General features: G+C 43.0%; 1 protein-coding gene across 2 annotated transcripts; it reads right to left on the reverse strand.

Annotated features, from left to right (window-relative positions):
• Positions 1-8,798: 8,798 nt before the first annotated feature.
• On the reverse strand, positions 8,799-18,687 carry adgrg2a (adhesion G protein-coupled receptor G2a). 2 transcript variants are annotated; one of them, XM_041961616.1, is made up of 21 exons: positions 18,648-18,687; positions 18,524-18,567; positions 18,263-18,302; positions 18,119-18,153; positions 17,776-17,903; positions 17,566-17,683; positions 14,951-16,395; positions 14,560-14,648; positions 14,279-14,415; positions 14,038-14,194; positions 13,382-13,537; positions 13,146-13,268; positions 12,712-12,754; positions 12,529-12,632; positions 12,303-12,427; positions 11,928-12,196; positions 11,731-11,830; positions 10,807-11,093; positions 10,623-10,724; positions 9,883-10,002; positions 8,799-9,800 (listed from the first exon to the last, which is right to left on the reverse strand). In XM_041961616.1, exons 2-21 carry the CDS (start codon positions 18,541-18,543, stop codon positions 9,712-9,714), a joined length of 3,687 nt encoding a protein of 1,228 aa, XP_041817550.1. In that variant the 5' UTR covers positions 18,544-18,567; positions 18,648-18,687; the 3' UTR covers positions 8,799-9,711. The 2 variants fall into 2 exon arrangements, with proteins under 2 accessions (XP_041817550.1, XP_041817549.1); XM_041961615.1 differs by having other exon boundaries at positions 14,560-14,678.
• Between the last annotated feature and the right edge of the window lie 3,917 nt (positions 18,688-22,604).

Here is a 22,604-nt window from a genome sequence, read left to right on the forward strand (position 1 = left end):
ATGAGTGTATAGGTACCGTCCGCAATACTGTCCTGAACGCCAGGGCACCGTCTACCCGTGCACAGTATGAGAACAGGTGGCGGCTGTTCTCTGGGTGGTGTTCAGGAAGGCATGAGGACCCTGTGCACTGCTCTGTGCCTATTATTTTGGAGTTTTTGCAGTCCCTCCTGGATAGCGGTCGGTCACCCTCTACCCTGAAGGTGTACGTAGCCGCCATTTCATCTCGGCACGTTTTAATCAATAACAACACGGTGGGATGTCACAGGTTGGTGACGCTCTTCTTGAAGGGGGCTCTGAGACTACGTCCCCCACGACTGCCGAGAGCTCCAGCGTGGGACCTGCCTCTGGTGTTGGATGCTCTGTGCTCGCCACCCTTTGAGCCCCTGGCACAGGCAGGCCTACGGTGGTTGTCAGTGAAGACTGCCTTCCTACTTGCTATCACCTCGGCAAAACGTGTTAGCGAGCTTCATGCTCTGTCGGTCAGCAGTTCTTGCCTACGCTGGAACTCAGACGGTTCAGGGGTCACCTTATGGCCGAATCCTGCATTCTTGCCTAAGGTTTTGTCAAACTCGCACCTTAATCAGCCTATCCACCTGGCTCGGTTTGACCCACCAGTAGGGGAAGGGGATGGGAAGTCGGTGCTGTTGTGTCCTGTGCGTGCTCTGAGAGCCTATGTGGACAGAACTGTGGGTATACGCCAGTCGGACCAGCTTTTCGTGTGCTTTGGCGGTCCAAAGAAAGGTTTTCCTCTCTCCAAACAGCGTCTCGCTCACTGGATCGTGGAAGCCATTTGTCACGCATATAAGGCAGGTGGTCATCCTCTGCCATCTGGCGTGAGATGCCACTCTGTGAGAAGCGTCTCCACATCATGGGCTGCGCTGAGAGGAGTGCCTCTGGAGGCAATATGTGCCGCAGCCTCGTGGGCATCGCCAAGCACTTTTGCAAGGTTCTATCGGGTAAACATTGCCTCTCCTCACCCACTGGGTGTGGTCCTCCTACCAAGTTCTTCTGCTTCCAGTCAATAAGGTCTGTATTTCGGATTCCTCGTGACTTTGTTGGTATTGGTCATCCAGTGCTTAAAGCACCGCCTCTGGCGGTCAGGAAGGATGAAATAGAACGATAGTTACGCATGTAACTACGGTTCTATGAATCCTGGATGACCGCCAGAGCGTTCAGTCCCTCAGAATCCTTGTGGCTTCGCAAGAAGATTCTGCAGGAACAGATCCCCTGGCGACATCGGAAGTTATAGCCTGTCCAAGGTCGTCAGGGGGTCACTCACAGGTGACTTTGTTGGTATTACTTCTCGACCTGCGCATGCGCGAGACGGACTCATTCAGTGCTTAAAGCACCGCCTCTGGCGGTCATCCAGGATTCATAGAACCGTAGTTACATGCGTAACTATCGTTTTATGAAAAGGCTCCCAGTTTGATTGAAGCAAGGATAACAAGGATAATGTTACGCTTCCATAACGGTGAATCTAGTTCCTTCCAATCAGCAGATCAGACGGCGTGACCCATCTCTCAGGTTCATCTTTTGAAAAATCCACATTTATAATTTATTTTTTTTAGAGCATAAGGGGGATGCTGCACAGCGGTGGTGGTTTGCCACAAGCCGTGTTATTGTTTACTTTAGCTTTCCAAAACCAGAAACTAGCCAAGTCTGGCCTAGCAGACTACATCATAAATCTATTTTACAGTTTCATGCTGCATATTGTCATAAAAACAGCATGAATACAGTCAGAGTCTGACTGAAAATCCACCTGATAAAGCCAAGAGCAGGAGGTCGTAGCCTGCAGGAGCTAACCTGGCTAGCAGGCTAACAATTTACATGCAATTTCTGCAGTTTAGTTCGAATCCTTCCATTCACTGTCTCGCCTGCTTTTAGCCACACCAGGTGGGTGAATTTCACCTGGTGGAATCCAGTCTGACTGCACACTGAGGCTGAAGAGCGAGCGAGAGATGAACGACACCGTTCCACAACACAAACAGTGGCGTCAAAGAGAGAAAAATCATTACGCTTACAAGAACCATCTGTTCTTAAAGAGAGCGATCTTTGGTGCTCAATCAGATGCTTCTAATGTGGATTTCATTATTTCAGGATTCTGCTGCTTAGAGGTGCTTTCTATGCATTTTGTAGTTTCAGATAATGGACTTTTTTTTGCACCCTCCTGCTGTGATTGAGTAAACGCCACTTTGAACGGCTTGGTCATATATATCAGAAAATATATAGATTGTAGAATTTTCATGAATAATCAAACCGTTATTTTAGATTTTTATTTGTGGACCTAAACTTGGAGGAGCAGCACCAAAGACACATTTCCTCCGGCTGAGATTAAACATGAGCCTCTGAAATGGCTTTAGTTTATTTTTGCTGATAATGAATTACTCGAGCATTTGCGGCGGCCTAAGTGGTTTTCTCGCAGCAGCAGCAGCAGCACAGGACCACATGACGTCCAGCGGCTCTCGGTGCAGATTCAGCTCATTAAAAGTACAGATTAGAGACAACGCCGGCATCTTTGGAAGCGCAGCTCAGTTCCGAGTGAGTGCCCGCTCGTCCAAGTTTTATTTCCAATACTTAGTGCCAAAGTTTCTGCTTTTGAGCCATGCATTCATTCATCACATCTCCCGCTGAGTGTGTTTTGCTTCATTTAAATGTCATCCTCTGATTACAAGTGTTGTGTTCTCACAAGGAAAGAGTGCCAATCTAGCAGCTTCCTCACTGTTACTGGGGAGGATCGTTTGTGGTGGCTTGGCCTGAGTAACTGGAAGTTTTGCTGTCACGCTCACTGAAGAAAACATAGTTTGATCTTTTACCTTTCTGACTAAACAAGAGGTGCTTCCAAGTGTGTGATCAACATTTCAACAGCTTGTCTTGGAGGTGTGCAGCTGCGGTAGCTCTGAATTCCTTTTATCAGCTGGCATGAAAGACAACAACATGGTTATTTACTCCATGAAGTGCAGGAGGACTAATAAAACAACGTGGAACAGTGTGGGTTTTCTCTTCAGCCCTCCTGCTGAAGCTTTTGTTTTCTTATTTATCTACACACCTTCACATGTTTAAATTAGCTGTTTATTGCGACTTTGTATTTTGTTAGTAGTGACAATTGCATGTGTAAAACATATAAAAAGCATCTTAAAATGCGCACATCTCTTATGAATGAGAATAAAAACAGCACTCAACATTATGCAACTGTCCAATGAAAAACATTGGACATGTTGGAGATACATGGTTTTCCTAGGACAATGACATAATATAAATAATAATGATTTCATTAGTTCCCAAGGGAGAGTATGTACGTCTAAATATTCATGGGTTATCTACTGCAAAGCCTTATGCCTTCAAGTGCATACTATATATGCATTTTCTGTGGTTAATAATTTGGCCTGCATGTATGTAACCGCCACTGATTCCCTGCAGATGCAGCAGACACACACTACTAATTTCTGTCCTTCTTGCTCTGGTCACATCAGGTTATTAAAAATACATTTTCCATGATTCAGAGAAGCAGGAAAATGATCTCTAGCGCTTCACCGGGACTGCTAATCTTTCAGTTTTGTTCCTCCAGATGAACACGCTCCCTTCACCGGATGCAAGCAGGACAAATAGGTATTGAATAAGAGTCCCCCTGGGACCAGGCAACACGTCTCCTCTCTTGTAATGTATTGTGTAACTGTGTTCTTATTCCTCTGCTGTCTGTCTCTTTGCACACAGATTGTCTGGTCTGGAATGTGAATGTACAGAAAGGTTGCGGGAACAGTCAGCTGTGAGTACGCTGTTACTCATAATGAAAAAAACCTGATACGACAAGAGTTTCGACTGACCCTCATGTTCAGCCGTATATTCATGCCTTCTGTTTTTAACTGTCAGAATGTCCATCGACATGTTAAAAGTTTAGAATAAAACGCGTGCAACCTGTGCAAAACTTGTCAGCAACACAGTTAATACAACCATGTCAGCCTGTCCTCATATTGTGATATAAAAATGGTTGCATAGGTCATTACGACCCATATTTCCGTTTATTGTCAGGCTGCGACCTCTAATGGCTGTAGTAGTTATGACGAGAGCAAGGGAGGAAGTCAGGTGACGTAGTTTAAACGTGTGGCAACCTCCAGGGCTGGAAAATGAAGCCAACATGGAAGAGCCAAAACCTGCAGTTCCTCAAATGTCCACTTGAGGCTGGCCCCAAAAGTAGTCAATCCCCATAGACCCCCATATTAACCAACTTTACAGCAGAAACATGTTTACCACCTGGTACAAAAAACAGTTTTGGCCCCTATGGCTAATTTCCGTTTATAAGATAATAGAGCTAATTACTTATGCTAATCATTAACACTAATCACTAATGCTAAACTTAACGTGCACTCACCGTGTTTCATACACAAGCACAGACACACATACGCTGTTTATCTGTTTGTCTCTCAGTTTTGGCTTCTGATATGCTTTAAAGGACCCGTGTGTAGGATTTAGTGGCAGCTAGCGGTGAGGTTGCAGATCGTCTGAGCCTCCCCTATGGTGGCTGCTAAAAACCTGAAAAACAGGAAAGGCCCTCCTTAGACTCAGTGTTTGGGTTGCCTGTAGAAACATGGTGGTGCAGCATGGCGGACTGTTCTGTTCATCGCATTTGAGCCACACAAAGAAAGACATGTTCCCTAAACTCTGCAGTAAATCACCTGCCAGGATTCCTTGTGACGCTGTTTTAACGAGCTCAGATCTTCTTGTCGCTGAGCTGTATGAAACGACCGTAAATGCAGCCTAACCCATGTGAACACACGTTTTACATCTCTATGACTTTAAAAGGCCTCTGACAGCCGGAGGACAATAAGTTCATGAGCAGCAATTTAAATTTCCAATTTGCTGAAAAATAAAGATCCTGCTGATTCAGTGACTCCCTTCAATCAACATTTGATTGAGAGGTTTGCCTCATTGATCTGATGGCTCCCGGAGGAGACTTTTATTTCTGCTGATGCCAAGGAGTTTGCATGTTATTAGCTGTTCTGTTTGGTCGCAAATAAAAAGCCACTGTTTATGCGGGCGGGGCTCCAGTTTACAGCTTTTATATTAAAAACTGGCAGAGATGACCGTATCAGTGTGTGCAACAAACTTTATCAGCGCAAGAAAGGGACGGAAACCACGTACATGGAGTTTTCTGACATGTTTACAAAATTGACACCAAATAAAAAAGATTCATAAACCCCCACACACACACAAACACACACACACACAGACATGAAAGCTGCTTTCCCTGAGCTCAGATTCCTTGTGTTTTACTGCCCTCCATTGCCTCACAAGTTTATACAGCCAGTAATCCAGACACAATTCCTCCATTATACTGCCTCCATAACTATGATAGCAAACCATGCTTGGGAGATACACATAAAAACAACCTTACTGGAAGCACCTTTGACCTTTATCAAACACCTCTGTAGGGTCCTCATCATTCTTCACTACCACTACCATCCTCTAAGGTTGTCTGCAGCATTGCCAATAACATAATCAATATATGAGGAATATGTAGTGACATTAAGATCACGCTACTCTACTGCACATATTCTCATGCGGTACATATCATTGTTATATACTTTTTCAGATCTCCCAGTGTCATACTGTTCGATTATAAGAAGGTACAGCTGAAGGTAGTGCTGTCTGTCACCCGTCTTTCTTCTTAGCACGACTGTTACAGATAAAATGTTTGAGATTTTACGTAGTCTGACATATTGCAATTCATCATATTTCAGCTGTTCTCAATTTTTCACCCCATAATGAGGTCACATCACCATTATAATACAATTCCTGCAAATAAATCACAATAAATAAACCGCTTCGAAAAAGCATATTTTTATTTTTGATTCTTCTCAGTATATGTTGCTTTGTTTACACGTTCTTGTTTACCACACACACGTAGCTCTATATGTGTTATTTCATAGTTTTTATGTTGCTAGAAAATAGTAAGAATAAATAAAAAGCATTGAATGTGCTCAGACCTTTGACTGGTGCTGTATATATAGCTCAAGCTCTGCTGCATTGATTTTGATATAACTTTGTTCTGTAACTGTCAGTCGTGAGTATGAGCACGTCATGGAAGAGCAATGCTAAATCACTGGCATACTCTGTGTTGCAATGAGGAAATCTGTGTGAGAATACAGGTGAAAACTTGCCTTTTGGACACTTAAATAATAACTCCCATGATATGAAAGGTGTTGAGATTCGAGATAACAGGTAGATATTTTTGTAAAATCATACGTGTTCCTCATATGAGGGCAGACTGGCAGTTATATTTCATTTTATCTGGAAATGAATAGATGTAATATCTCCATGTGTCAAGAGAGCTGTGTGATGTAAGCTGAGATATTTTGCAATCTGAGGGCTGCAGGCTGCAACATCTCAGAATCAGTAATGTGGGTTCAGCTACAAGCTGTAACTGTTGCAGGTGAAGTGCAGAAAACAGAACTCATAGAGGACTTTGTGGCATCTGAAGTTTGAATGTACCCCACGGTGCACTTCCTCCAGCGCACATTTCAGGTAAACAGCAGCAGAATGTTTGTGTTTCCTCCTGTATCGCTGGGGCTCAGCTGCACCTTTGCTTTGGGATATTTACCTGAAAAAGACACGACGCACACGGCTCGTTTTTGTCAGGAGTGACTCTTCTGACCAGCTGGGAAATCAGAGTGATTGAAGAAGCCAGAGCTCAACAACAAAGAGCTGCTGAAGCACCAGTGTTCAGTACACTTGAAAACTGTAACAAGCAGCTTCTCTGTGCTCTTCAACTTAAAAGCACACATATAAATCAAGTGCACGCGGGAAAACATATCATACGCTTCAAATGTGTGACCTCTGGTAGCTTTTTACTCACTATTCTTCAAGCAAAATGAAAGGCTGCTGGTGTGACTTGCATGGAAATGCTGGTCAGGTGTTAAGCTGCAGAGGCAGCCCCCAGGGAGAGACAGACCTTTCATTTGACCTGGATTAAATATTGATGGCCTCCAATAATAGAGGATAGAGCACAAATGTCTCTGTCACATCACAGTGAGGGGGGTTCAATCCTTTGTTAATGAACTTTACGAGGAAGATTTATTCATGTGCGTCTTCGCAGGCCCTGAGATGAGTCATAAAATGTCCATTTAGAAACGAAACGTTGATTGATTCTGATGCATCTGTGTATTTCTTTCACCTTTCCCACACTTCCTATATTAGTGTAGGCTGTAAAAGCATGTGGGCCACACTTGCACAGCTGCACTAAAAGTTAACCTTCAAATTTAATTAAAACTCCAGACAAGGGGAAAAAAAACGCTTTCTCCATTTCAGATGTGTGATTAGTTGCTAAAATCTGCGAACAAATTAATCAAGTGAACCAGACAGCCGCATTTATTCTGCGTCCATGCTGCTTGTGAAGACGCCGTGATACTGAATCTGATAGGATCACAGCAGCCGGACAAACATGATTCATGTGCATAAATGAATAATCTACAAGGAAATCAGGATTTAAGGATTATGTAAATGAGGTGGTTTGAGTAGTTTGTCCCAGCTGTGTTTTATTTTGTTTTATTGAGGTGGCAGTAGGCGTGATTTTAGAGAAGCAGGATGACTCTACCCAACAACCTCAACATGACATTCCTGCAGTGATGCTGCTCAGCGGCTAGAAGAACAAGGTTGTACCAAAAGAGCAGAGTCTTCTTTCCCTGTGTTAATAAGAGCTGCTGTGACGGGATTAAAAAAGTTGCAGTCTTATGCTGACACCTGGTGGACCATGTTTGGCTTTGCAGAGTATACAGAAGAGACAAATTATCCCTCTGTCAGAAATGTCATTAGTCAGTTGCACTAGATGCATGTAATGCAATTTTCCATTATTTAACATTGTGATCAACCGGTATGGACGTCTGCGCACACACACACACAAACACACACACACACACACTCTAGATCACAGTGGTGCACAGCATGCACGCATGCAGTATGTGGGACCTTAATAAAACCAATATGTAGTGGCAGTAAGTGGTAACCCTTCCTTTCTCCACAAACTTCATTTGCATAAAGCATTTTTATTACGCCAAACAAGCAAATATTTCTAATATTTTATGCTATATTTGCAATGCATGAATACATCTACTATTCATAGTATGTTATCCTGCATTGTGACTTAACTGGTGCTTGTGTTTGAGGTAGGTTAGAGCTGTGAGTTACACCAGCACTGGTATAAAATTCCAGTAGGAGAAGACAGATAGATGTTATGGAGAGGCCAAACAGAAAAAATGCATAATAATTCATTTCCTGCAACTGTTGTTCTATTTCAAAAGTCTCCAGGAGCAATAACCATACTGACTGTGATTTCAATTAGAAGTAAAATAGTTGCAGAATCTTCTCACCTGCAAACGAATCAGGATTTAAAGAGTTCATGTGGTTTGTGCTCATCACTGTAACATCTGCATCTGTAACATCACTCACACAGCCTGCTCTCTCATTTAGGTCACGTTAGAGGTCGCACGGCTCTGAGCTTTGAACTCATTGAGACTTTTAATAGCGAACTGCTGCTAAACTCTGGGGCCGACCTTCACAGGGTGTGAACGAGCCGGCGCTGGGAGCGACGCTCTGCTGAAGGTTACACAGCACTGTGATGAGCGTGGAGTCTGCGGGGATCGTAATCGGAGGGTTTTTCCGCTGAACAGGTTTGATTAAAGATGTAAAGATGTCATGTAGATGAGAAACTCAAAAAAGACAAACTGGAGGGGTAACGAATTGAAGTTTTATTATCTTCTCTTTCATGCACATGTTCCTGCACAAGGGCATTCGGCAGCATGCTGCAGGACCATACTTAGCATCTTTAATGCTTAAAAAAGACTGAATATACAGTGAACAAACTAAGGGTGCTGAGTCTAACATCAACACTGTACTGCAGCAAAATAAAGCAATATCTCACAATAAAGGAGGAGTGCAACCTCAAATACTTCTAATACAGAGAGATCTAATAAATTTGTAATAAATAAGATCTACCCTTTAGGATTAAGATTGAGCAGTTGATATTTTTCCTTCAGTACACTTTGTTTCTACTAAAGGAAGAGAATCCCTTCCCAGAATGCCTTTTGATTCTCCCTAAATGAGAGGAGGAGACTCTTTAGTAAAAATATAGAGGAAATGGTCAGTGGATCATTGTAAACACAGTAGAAATACCTTCACGTATGTTTGTGAACTAAAGAAACACAGCATTGACAGTGTCTACTCTTGGCTACTGATTTTGTATCTATAACGCATCAAAGCATTTCTCATCATATATAATATCGATTCTAAGAGCTTTGAAACAAGCTGTACAGTCTGTACAAACACTGAGTCGCAGCTGTAACAGTGAAATATTTCCGTTTTCAGTCAGAATTTTACTTCCTGTACACACAAGTCCCTTCTGTGTTCATATATTCTGTCAATGTAGAAAAGCTATCAAGTCACACTTCAGTCCAATAATCGTCCTCGATAAAGGTTTTTCAGTTTCACTTTTCAGCCGTCTCATCTTGTAAGCATCTACTCATGTTCACTCACTGCAGGTAATCACTAATCTCTCACTGTTCCTGACTGATCATTGTGCTCACAAATGAACTCTTGACAGTAGCTCAGCTGATGAGTGGCCCTTCGCTGCGTGTCACCCCCTCTGTTTCTCTCCAGCCAAATAAAAAAATCATCTTTATAAACTGAACAAATGAACACTTGACCCGGTCGTCAGGCCTCGTCTCACAGCAACAGATTTCGTCTGTGAATCTCGTTGAGGACGACGTCGCTGTTGGAGCCGTCAGATATTCCGCTGTCCGCAAACACAGAGCCTGCGGGGGGGACCAACACAGTGATGATGTGATTCTGTATGATATGAGAATGCAGGTGAGACACTGCAACCTGTGGACGTACCACTGCTGTTGGTGCCATCGCTGATGACGGACGAGCTTCGAGAGGTGAATTGTGGTGCTGATGTGGTTGCCGTGGCTACCGACATATTCCTGTTGTTGTGGGTGGCCGTCCGACTCCAATCTGGAGTAAAGTGCACAAGACCAACTCATTAACTAGTTTAATTTAATATCTATTAATATTAACAAAGAAACAGAAATCATTTTAGCCTACATTAGTTTCCATTTTAGCACAGTGGGACCATTAAAAACTATGCTGAAGTGGAGATTAACACTTCCTGTTTGCAGTGTATTCATTGATGTCCACACAAGTATCACTCAATTGCTTTAATACTGCAAAAAACTTAAAAACATGACAATTCTCCGGCAAGTTCTGGACTTATGAGGAGTGTCATTTTTTTCTGATTTCTAATATTAATTTATGCATATCTGTTTCCCATCGGACATCAGAGATAATGTTATTCTCAAAAAGTGTAAATCACACTGAACCTAACAATATGTGTTTCATGTCTGTGTGTTCAGGTTAGACATCAGACAAACTAGAACTAAACCTTTATGAGGATCTGAAACTAAACTAAATGAAATCTAAAAGTCAAACTAAAATAAATAAAAAGTAATGGAAAATTCAAAACTATTATAACCTTGGTGTGCACCTGTACCTGTAGTGCAGTATCTTGTCTCACAGTTTGAAAACCCTTAACCTGTCACATCATCAGAAGTATAAGGCCACATTTATGTGCCCACCTGAGTTTTCAGCCAATCGCAGTCTCCCACAGCAAAGATACGTTCTCCACTGCCGGCGGACGTTCTCCTTTACAGCACAGTGGAAAACAAAGATGAGGAAACCTACAAAAGACAAATTAAATGGTAAGAAATTATGATTATGCTAATGTGGATAAACTCACATCATGTTTTCTACAAGCCTCACCTTGCAGAGTGTTGAATATAGAGAAAAGGTAAATGAAGGGTAGGTAGAGGGGCCCCCAGGCGAACAGGGCGAACCCCCAGGTGAGGCCGAGGAGGATGATGAGGCCGACGATACTGCGCAGATCTGTCAGCACTCCCCTGTTGGGAGACTGGTTCTGGGGGTTCTGCTTCTTGATCCGGGCCAGCTGGACCATAACCATGATGAAGACCAGCAGGCACAGAGCAAAGATCAGGATGAAGTACGCCACCACGCCCACATAGAAGGCGATGTCGTTACGCAGCCAACAGCTACAGGAGGATGAAAAAGACGTTAAAGAGTGAATGTTGCAATGAAAAACACTTGCTCTCTTCTTCAGGGTTGATATGTGGCTGCTTGGGTGCTGCAAGATACTTTCCCCAGTGTTCAGGTCAAGTACATGGGTGTCACTGGTTGATTTAGTGATAGAGGTTCTATGAATCTGGGCGACATATTAGAAGTGCCTTAGCACCTAAATGGACTGCAGCCATCATTACTCCAACAATTACTGCAAAACTAATTCAGATTTAGTTTGAATGATTCGGCGCCATAGAGAAAGCACAGTGACGCCCTCCAGTGGCCAAATGTGTTGATGTTGCGAATAAGAGTAAGAAAAGGTTCTAATTTACTCTTTTTCAGTATTTCAGTATTCCTGTAAAACACTTGTAATGTTCAGAAAATCAGAATTTCATGTTGATTGAAGCATTTTTAATATTTTACTTAAGTTCTGCATTAATTGATAAGACGTCCACTGACTACACTTTCAACCAGAATGAAAACAAGACCTGTAAACAGATCCAATATATTTGCATGGTTGAAACCAACTTACTGACACACATTCAAACTACAAATCTATTTTGAATAGAATTTGTGTTTAGAAAAAGTTATTAAGATTTAGCAGTAACTTACAAGTCATCTGAAGAGCCGTCTGTGTATTTTCCATATGTGACCAGACCATAGTTGTCTTTGTCCACTGATATTACAACAATCACCACAATAAGAGGAATTCCTGCAAAGACAGGATGTCAATGAGCAGAACAATCTCAGCTTTTTATCAAATTGGGTGTATTCATTCACTGTTTATTCCTAAAGTCAGTGTTACTCACCCCAGCCCATCAGTGAGAACCTCAGCATGTATCTGCTGAGGTAGGGCGTGAACACCTGGATGACGCTCAGGTACATGTGTAGGGCCTCGAGCCCCGCCCAGGTGAATGATGTCAGCAGGAAGTAGTGCAGGAAGAAGGCGGTGCTAATGCACAGACCGACCGCCGGGTAGAGCGCCAGCCAGCCATCCAGCAAGAAGACCAGGTTGAGGAGGAGCAGGGACATGCAGAGCTGAACCAGGATCTTGGCAGGAATGTCTCGGAGCAGCTTTCTGTGTGGAAAGAGTTTGTCGGGAGGATTATTAATAAGCCTGATTAGGAAGTTTCCTGAATAAAGCTCAGATTTAAGTACAGTACTTTTTAAAGACAGATTCTTACTCAAATGAAAGATATGTCAGTAAGGTGACAGCGAGAAAAATGGCGGAGATTCCACAGCCGATGTAGGTGATGAAAGTCAGGATCTGTGCCTGCTGATGGTCATTTAATTCCTCTCTGGACAGATCCTGGATTGAGGAAAGGGTGTTCATTTAATTCCTTATGCACATGTTAACAGCAATTTGAAGGACTTTTTTGAAACCATTATTATCAGCATATGGACACAAACCAGCAGTATTGCGAAGGATGTGAGATGGTTGCAGCTGCAGGTTGTGTCTTCCGGCGTGGCGTTGACGAGAAAGCAGCCTGCAGAACTCCACCCTCCTCCCCCACCTTAACACAGCAAACAGGAATATTAACACCTGTGGCAATTTGGACCTTAACCAACCCGATTTGATGTACATGCACTCACCGTTTAGAGTGAAGTCCCAGAATGCACAGGAGGTGTTATTTGCCTGCAAACCACGAAGCAATGAGAAGAAGAATGCTGATTTTTAGCCCTTTATTTGAGGGGAATTGAGGACAAATAACCTTTTATTTTGAAAGGTTTTTTGTCCTGTTTAGAAATGGCAAAAGGTGTTATTGTCATTACGTCTTATTGTGACTTTATGTTGTTACATTATTTGCGGTGGCCACAAGGTCTGTGTAAATAGTAAATAACACAAGGCTGCCAATAAGGAATAATCATTGTCTGAAAGTGCTTTTCATCAGAATACTGAGCTACACACCACTGACCTCAGCTGACCAATGAAATGTTGGCAGTTATGTCTCTTTCAACTTATGTGTGATTCTTTTCTGGATGGATTCACAACATAAAGTTGGATTTTAATGCGTGTGCACACTCACATGTATGGGGTTGATGTTCCGGATGGTGAACTGAATGTTCTCAGACAGGTTGCTTATTGACAGATTGGCCACACTGGATCCCAGGACTGGACTGACCAGGGTTCGGTTATCTAGCGTCGCATCCTGTAAAGAAAGGAGACATAATCATTATGTCACATCTGTTCTCTTTTCTACTAAGCCATGAAAACACCAATAAATGACAGATGACAAATCCAGATGTGACGATGAGAAAGTACCTGGAAGAGGGTGGATTTGGTGTAGAAGGTGAACTGGACCCTGCTGGCCTGCTGTTGCTGCTCAGGACTGAGACACGAGGTGAGGGAAGAGGGCAAGAATACAGACCCCAGAGCAGGCCCTGACCTCTTGAACCAGGATCTGCTGAGGGCACGGAGCTGGAAACGCAAAACATGTCACAGTATGTGCGTTTGAAGACACTGGGCCTAGCTTACTTTTTTTAGTTCAAATATGTTTCGAGTCAGATTCACCAAACTCTCATAACTTGTATTAAATCATGTGTTTCGGCTCGAGTGGGTGCACATGTGTGTAATCTAAGCCCCTCGTACTGAGGCCCTTTGAGGCTTCCTGATTGTGGGAGAGTTTCATTCACAAAAATGCTACCAAATAGTAAAAAGGAGAATTTGAAACCTGCTGCTGGAAAAGAGGAAATTTAGCAGTGTGAGTATAGCTGTAACAGAGGACTCAAAACAATTATTATATGAATAATACAGCTGTCAACAACGTGCCATCAGAAGCTGCACTGACAGATATAAAGAGTGAATTTGGGAAGTCTTTCTCTCTGAAATCACTGGAATTGAGTGAATCTTTTTGTTCGGGTGGGTCTTGCATGAGGCCCATTGTGTCTTAAGAAATGCTAAATTCAAATCTGGGCTACCTGGACGTTATCAGTGTTGAAAATGTCAACAGATGTCTCTGAAAAGTTGGTCCCGTCAACTGTCCTCACTGCCAGAACCAGCGAATTAGAAGAGACGACCTCTCTGTCACCAGCGACGACCAGCTTAAGCCCCAGATCATCCACCACCCGAATGAGCCTGTCGACAGGAAATAAGTCAAAAACGCGCCAGAAAGGTCAGCTGTTTGTGAATGTGTGTCTCTGTGGGTTGTGTGACCTGTACCTGTTGGCAGATGCAGAGAGGGCCTGTGAGTCGCCCTCCATCAGGTTGCTGATGATGCCGATGGCCCTCTGTCCCACTGCCTGAGACACAGTGGGGCCGTCCAGAAGCTTCTCTAACTGCTGCGCCACCTGCTCCACCTGCAGCATCCATCATTCTTCTGTCATTGCTTATTATTTATTGCCATTTGAGTCTTAATAGTAGCTCATATATTCTGACAACATAATTGCTTTATGCTCACGATTTTTCTAACTGCGCATACTTGAACAGATGAGTAGCTTCACCTGAGAGGAGTTGAGCTGAGACGCGTCCTGTGTTTGATTCAGCAGCTGGTTTGCTAGTTCCTCCTGTGCCTCCTGGCTTTTCGTCGTCTCTGTGACGGTTGTGGAGGAAGTTCCACTTCCTTGAATCAATTGTTCATGTATGTTGTAAAATACATCGGTATAACAAAGGATAAAGTCTGCTAGTTGAGGCTTTTATCAAGAAGTCCCCCTGCTAGATCTCTGGTTTGAGCTGCTACACAGAAAGCCATTAAATCCATGGAGATTAAGGTCCTATACCAGTAATAAATATATAGTTTGGCAACCAATCCCAGCCAATTTCATCCACCATGCTGAAAATCTTTAGCTGTAGCTTCAAGCATGCACTAAATGGTGAATTCTAAACTGTACATACCAGGGTTTGTTGTGGTTGTGGTGGTGAAGGTGGAGGTTGTAGAAGACGTCAGGGAAACCTCTGCAGTAGTGGTGCTAATCTGGACCGGAGGTGGACGTGTGGTCGAAGTTGCAGCTGCTCCGGTTGTTAAACTGACTTCTGATCCTCTGGTCGTCAGGTTAACGGGAGCAGTCGAACTCGAGTTGACGCTGATTCCCGCAGTTTGATTGTGGAGAATAACGGGACTGACCCCAGTGGCGGCTGTGGTGGAGTTAGTGTCATTTTCGTTGGTTGCTGTGATGCTGTGAGTCACTCTCCCTGTTTGCGGAGCGACAGTGGCTTCAGTGGCGTCCACAGTTGAGTTTGTCGTGGATGTGGTTGCATTAAGAGTTTGTCCATCAGACTTTGTCGTTTTATAAGGAACAGTCGTGCTCTGCTGCGTTTCTCTGACGGGTGAAGTGGTTACATTATCTGTGGCTGTTGTTGGAGATACAGTTGTAGTGATCACATTCTCTGCTGTTGTGTAACTGTTAGAGACTGTGGTCAGATCATAAACTGCTGCATGACTGGGAGAAGGTGTAAATGTGCTCATTGTTGTATTAGCGGTTGTAGTTGTAGCATTGCGTCGGTTCCTGTTGTTGTCTGCGGTAGTTCCGTTGTACTCTGTTGTGTAATCTTTGGTAACTGTAGCTACATTGATTACTGCTGTGTGGTTTGGAGATGGTGTGAAAGTGCTAACTGTTGTGTTGGTTGATGTAATTGTACTGTTGTGTTGTTTTGTGTAGCTGCCAGCTGTAGTTACTTTGTACTCAGTTATGTGATTGGGAGAAGGTGTAAATGTGCTAACTGTTGCATTACTTGTCGTAAATGTACCGTTGCGTAGACTCCTGTTGTCTGCTGTAGTTATGTTGTAATGTGTTGTATCATTTGGAGAAGGTGTGAATGTATCTGCTGTGGTTACTTTGTACATTGTTGTGTGATTTGGAGACAGTGTAGTTGAATCAATACGAGCAGCTGTAGTGATTTGTGAGATTGAGCTGGCTGATGATAATGTGAATTCTGTTGTGCTTTGTTGCGCTGTGGTCCTGTTTGGCAGGTTTGTACTTTTGACGGGCGTCGGCAATGTTGTGTAATTGGACAAAGCTGTGTTCTGTGCTGTGGTGCTGCCAGAGAGAGTCACAGTCATGTGTTGTGAGCTGGTGTGGAGGACAGGTGGCGCTGCTGAGGACTGTGCGCCGTTAATTGTCGTCAGCTGGGTCGTCTGCTGGGTCGTTCCTTGTGATGCAGTTGTCTGCTGAAGTGCTGCAGTGGTTTCAGCCGTGGTGTAAGTTTGTACCGCAGTGGTGGTCGCAGATGGTGGCGAGGCTCCAGGAGTCGTAGGGATGCTGCTGCTGGTCACAGTGGAAGGCTGGGTTGTGGGAGGGCAGCTGTCAGTCAGAAGTACAGCAAGCATCTCATTTGCCTCACTGAAAAAGAACAAAATACAAAATATTCAAAATATTGCATATATCCTATTAAGTGAAATCCTGTATCAACATTCTTCTTTGAGGCCAGTGCCTTGCTTTAGGGCAATAGTAGAAGTGTTAATATTAGCATTACTACTTAGCATGATATATAATGTCATACCTTAAAATGACTTTCAATTAACTTTACCTCATGAAAGAAAATGTGATAAACATAGTCATATTTTTTGGGGGGAAACTCCTTCACAGATAAAATAAATAACAGCAAAATATTTTAAAGGAATCCTTGAACATTTTGGAAAACATGTTTTCTTGCCGAGAATTAGATGAGACACTCTAGTGTCTGTACAGTAGGTAGAAAGCTACTGCTAGCAGCTATTTAGCTTAGCAAAACACAAGACTGGAAACAGGGGAAACAGCTACCCTGGCTCGGTCCAAATGTAACCAAATTCCCCTACTAACACCTCTAAAACTCACTCATTAACATGTCATATCTCGATGACAGTAGCCACCACTTCCAGCTTTGTGCTAAGCTAAGCTAAGCTAAGATAAGCTCTGCTGGCAGTAACCTCATGTTTGGTATCAATCTTCTCATCTAATTCTGGACAAGAAAGTGAATAAGCTCATGTCCCAAAGTTTCGAATGAGTCATTTTAAGTTTTAAGAAATTAATTTTTACAAGGCTAACATAAAGGATAATTTACATTTTAGAATGAAAAAGATATTTTTCTCAAGTTATTTCAGAATAGTGGGTAAAGTTAGTTATCCTGTGCCCTGCTGTTTTTACCGTCAGTCAGTGAGTCTGCATTCAGGATTCTAGAGTTTAGCAAGCGAGTAGTTGCATTCAGTTGATTTGTTGTGAGTCCAGCAGAAAAAAACACTTAAAATATACTGCATGCATACGAACAGCTACTTTGTTCTGTAATTTACATTTTCCTCCAGCCTGACTCATTTATAAACTCAGTATGTGGGTTTCCCTGAATTTCCCAGAAGGACGACAAACATCATCAGAGACATTCTTGGTTTCTTTTGTGGCCTTTTTCCACCAAAACAAATGCAGATTGTTCACTGACAAGCAGAAAGAGGCTCCAGCATCCTCTCTAAACACAGCAAACCAAGGAAAGAAAGAAGTTTACATTGTTTAAAGAACCATACAAAGGTTTTATAAATTCACCATGGAAGGAGAGAGGGGTCAGCTTGGCACACGTCAGAGGTCAGCAGGTCACTGGCAACCCAGGTCAGGTTGGATGTCAGCAGAGTATGAACAGGCAAACCAGGAGGACCACAAACCACTGTGGACACAGAGCATCGTCAATGATACAGCTACACAGGAGTTATTTATATGAGCTTCATAATAGTTAAAAACAGAAACCAGCAGACTAACCCATGCGTGTAAGTGGCCTTTCGTTTGTTATGCCAGGGTTGCTGTCGATGAGCTGCTGCAGGAGTTCATTCAGGGAGCAACCATCGACAGGTCCAGACATCTCCAGTATCACCATGCAGCTGTACAACCTGGAGACCAGCAGAAACTGGTATTTATCATCAAATGCATTATCGTCAACAGTGCAGTCCTGGAGTTGTTCTGCGCTCAAATGTTCTGGTTTTCTTACTTTAATGTGTAGCCGTTGACTTCCTCTTTTACAGGAAGGGAAGTCATTAAATCTGTTTTCAGCTTGGCTTGTTTTTTATATATGCACATAATAGACAACGTGGAGAGACATGTTTACCTCTGTTGTGTCCCATGGCATTCCAGATGAGCGCCCTGGGTAAATGATTTATGAAGCATGATTAACCGCTCTAGAGGACATCATTGTGATTTTATGGAGTTTTATGGAGGTTTGCACCAAAGTGTTTTCTGCAGCAGGACTTACCTGGTAGCGCTTTGAAATCTCTGAATCTCTGCACATTGACCTGGAAACAAAAAAATGCATGAATTATCACCAAAATCCTTTCATATTCATCATTTAAACTGTTCAGTAACTTCCAACACTGATGACCTTTTTTAGTCCCATTGCAACATAAACAGAGACCAGCAATTAAAACACAATACAATGAACAAGCAAGCTGATGAGAAACTTCAACATGGGCTACATGCATGAACTGTAAGTGATCCACAGTGGATAGAGACTTACCCTGACATGGTGTCACACATGCTGGCCACACTAACTCCTGACAACTGTCAAAAAAGGTTAGAAAGTCAGTACGTAGCATTTACACAACAGGAAGTATAGTTCAGTCATACTGGGCTGTACATACCAATTCTTTGAGGAGGTTAACATTAACAGAAGCACTGTTAATATTGATTCTGATGGCAAAAAACTGGCCTGAAGAGAAAAAAGAAGTTAGAAACAGTTAGCCTGGCTTAGTACAAATGGAAGAAATCCAGCTTTCAGCACCTTTAAGCTCATTAATTAACATATACCAAACTATTTATTGGCCACAGTCCACGAAGTCACTGGACTTGATTTGTGAGCTTTTGAGCTGCTGTTAGGTGGATATTCACAAACGTGCTCATCACATTTAGCAGTTGTGTGTGGAGGGAAATATGAGCACATGAATATAATTTTTTTGCAGTGCAATTGCGTGCACACATGCAGGAAGACCGTATTCTGGCTCTTTTCTTACTTGTAGAATTACAGAAAGCAGTGCAGTCACAAAAGCGCGGTGCTTCCCCTGAGGCACAGACAAACGCGGTTACAGCAGCAGAAACAACAGTGATATCTGCTGAATGTGATAATGGGTGTCTGTCTTTCTGATACTCACTGCTGCAGGACTCTGTCATAGGCTGCGGAGCCGGATTAGAGTTGGGCTCTACGAGGGAGCTGGTGGATAAACATTGATAAGATAAAGAAGGTACACATGTACAGATATGAGCTCAGTGCATACAGAAACATTTAGGCGCTGCTCACCACGTAAGCTCGGAGTGTTTGTTTGCCTGACAGATATCGTCCAGGGAAGATGTGGAGGTACACCTCACAAACCCGCCACTGGAGGGCTCCACATCCTCACAAAGATCCCGACCTGGTGTGAACAAAAGCAAATCAAGTAAGTTAATTGTACTGTCTGTGTGCTTTTTTTGGGTTTTAGATCTTGAGAGTGAGGATATTTCTGGAGAGTGAGGACATTTTGGCCTGTTTTCACATCTTCAAAGAGGCCTAAGATGTGGATTTTGGGGTAAAGCTAAAATTGGGTTTAGGTTTATGTTAAGGTTTAGGAGGCATATAGTTATGCGTCATCGTCCTCACAGTGAGGACATAGATTTAAGTTAAGGTTGCACACACACACATTTTTGCTCAAGGCATGCTTTTGTGTCTATGGACAATCTGTAGGTGTGTGTGTTCCTGTTGGTGTGTTGCATGTACATGCAGGTACATCTCTATTTGTTGATGTGTGTGCTCATTTAATCCAACCTTAACTGCATTTTGCACGTTTGCAATCTACTAAATGTTTGTGTGTTCACACTGTTCAAGTTGTGTGTGACGTAATGGCACAACCTGAGATCCAGAAGGAAAATAAAGTACACATATATAACATGACATCACCTCAAACTGGCACTAATTAATCTAAATAACTAATCTAAATATGTTCTGATGCTTTTTTACACCAATAATGTTTATAAATGCAGGATGATGAGTTGAGATGTGCACATGATGTGAGGGTGGATGCAGGGGGATGCCATCGCCCTTGTTAGCCTGAAGTACACAACCCCCCACCCTCTTGTAGCAGTGTAAAGGCAAGGGCAGAGGGGTTGTTTACTTGAATATGTTAGTCTAGTCTTGTCATTGATCCTGTATCTGACAGAGGTTTGTTCAAGCTACAATCTGTGACCCCGACCACGGCTCTGAAATATCAGCAGCCTAACTGTGCTGTGTATTGATGAATCCGTGGTGCTGAAGTAGCTGACGGATTTATAATTCCGCCTTTTTCTCTCAGTCCCACCCTTTTGTCAATACAGGAGCAAAAGAGTCAAAAGAGTCTGTTGGCCGTCAGTCCTGTTAAAACAGTACATGCTGTCTATATGTAAAACTCTTTTCTCATAAATATGTATGCACTTGTAATTTATCCGGTCTTGAAACCGTAGCGTGTTTTTGTGCACGTGTGAAGATGGCGAGGTCTGTGCGTGCTCACCGACTCTCTCCACCTCTCCTGTGATTCGGGCTTGTATCTGCTGGTCTCCAGCTTGCTGCAGTGCAGAGACTCCAGCGCGCTGCAGTTCACACGCTGAGACAGCGCGGCTCAGCTGCAACAGCACATCGCAGGTTGTGTTTCTGGAAGCAAAGCGTTCACGCCGCCGTGAGGAGGTGCAAGCTGACAAACATGTGGATGTGGCACAAAACACTGGTAGATGATCTGTTACCTTATGTTGCTTTTGGCCCTGCAGTTCACCTGTTCTACCTGCAGAGAGAGGAAGAAAAGTTGCAGTCATTCATTTGCCTTATAGGAGAAATCTGATTCTGAAAAGTGGAAGGGTGTTGCCTGTTTCTGGGACAGACTTGACCTGAAGTTGTCTGTCATCCTGACAGAAATCTATAAAGCCTGTTACTCCATGTGCTGCTTCATCGCTGTCACCGTGGCAACCAAACGCATTTGACACCTGAGTGACAGATGGAGAGACAGAGGCAGGCAGATGCTGATGCTGTGTGGGAGGTGATGGTAGCTAAACACATTCAGTTTAAATTTTAGGACAGTGACAGATGTTTTGTTGTCTTCACTCTGTGCTCCATCACTTTGGATTTGAAGTGAAACAACGTCTGAGGTCCTGACTTTAATTTGGAGATGTTTACATCCACGTCGGATAAACTTTGCAGAGAGTGACGCCGTTTTTATACTCAGTTCACCAATTTTTGGGGACCAGAATGTGCTGCACAAGTTAAGTTAGCTTAAAGAAGAGTTTTGAGGACAGTGAGAGGCAGCATTTCAACATCACAATGCCATGAACAGCTATATGCTCTCTCTATGGTGAGTGTTTGAACGGTGGTTAATGGAAGCCTATTCCCTGTTTGCAGGAAGTTAGTCATGATAGAAAAATTAAAGGTTCAGTTTAAAGTGACTGAAAATGATGATATGAAACATAGCGGTGGAACATCCGTGGAGGTGGACCTGCTCCCTCATTAATTTCAGGTTAGTGCAGACTAATGAAAACACACTTATGAATATTATATGATGTTCTGCCACTGGATCATCCTAAATCCTGCACGCTGGAGCTTTAGGTAAAGGATCTGAACACTTCCTGCATACTGCTCATCCGATACTTGCAAAAACACCTTCAGACTCCTTTAAAGTCAGCAGTTAACTGAAATCAAATGTTTCATTTTAAAGGCAAAATGCTGAAGTACAGAGAAAGATGCATCTGTCCTACCTCTCAGGGAGTGAACTGAATATACGCATATGTACACATACTGCAAGAAGGGATTTGATTTAATACCGGACGCCAGGAAGCAGGGACAGACTGTGAATGATCCGTGAAGGGACACTGTTGATTTCCTGCCCATTCAGGCGGTTATACAGCATGAACGGTTCCAGTCAGATTTTTTATTTCAGGTGCATCACAGGGTTGAAATGTGCTGCTCTTTCAAACTAGCCCAAGCCGCCCGGCAAGGCTTGTTTGTGACAAGTTGGCATTTAAAGCTATTATGGGCTGGAGGGCCGGAGACACAAAACAAACTCAACACATATTCACTCTCACCAGGCTGTGGACATCTTGTTCAGTCTTGTTGCCGCCTTCAGCCTCCACCCTTATTGACATCCAAAAGTAAGCATCTGCAGAAAAAAATGAATGTATGAGCTCATTAATATGCCTAAATAGGACACTGTGATTGGACGAAAAGTGGATGTTTCTTACTTTTATTTGAACAGAGTTGGCTGATGTCACAATTTACCAATAAGGACCCTAAAAGAAGAGAGGAAACAGCATCTTTTAAAGAAAGGCAGTAAGAACGGGTTTAGGTATTGTTTCTTATTTAAATCAATAACACAATGCTGCGCAGAGTCTCTAATTACCGTATACTCCCACACAAATATGTGCTAAATGTGTGTGTGTGTGTGTGTGTGTGTGTGTGTGTGTGTGTGTGTGTGCTTAATTGAATGTTGTAAACATCTATGAAAGTGTACCGGCAAGCATTCTGGTTCAGCTTTGTCAGTTTTCCTGTGCAATGATGGATTTTTGGGTGCTTTCTGTTTTACTATCTGAAAACATCACAGCGAATAAAGTTC

This window comes from Chelmon rostratus, chromosome 20 (genome assembly GCF_017976325.1).
Source record: "Chelmon rostratus isolate fCheRos1 chromosome 20, fCheRos1.pri, whole genome shotgun sequence".
Classification (NCBI taxonomy): domain Eukaryota; kingdom Metazoa; phylum Chordata; class Actinopteri; order Chaetodontiformes; family Chaetodontidae; genus Chelmon; species Chelmon rostratus.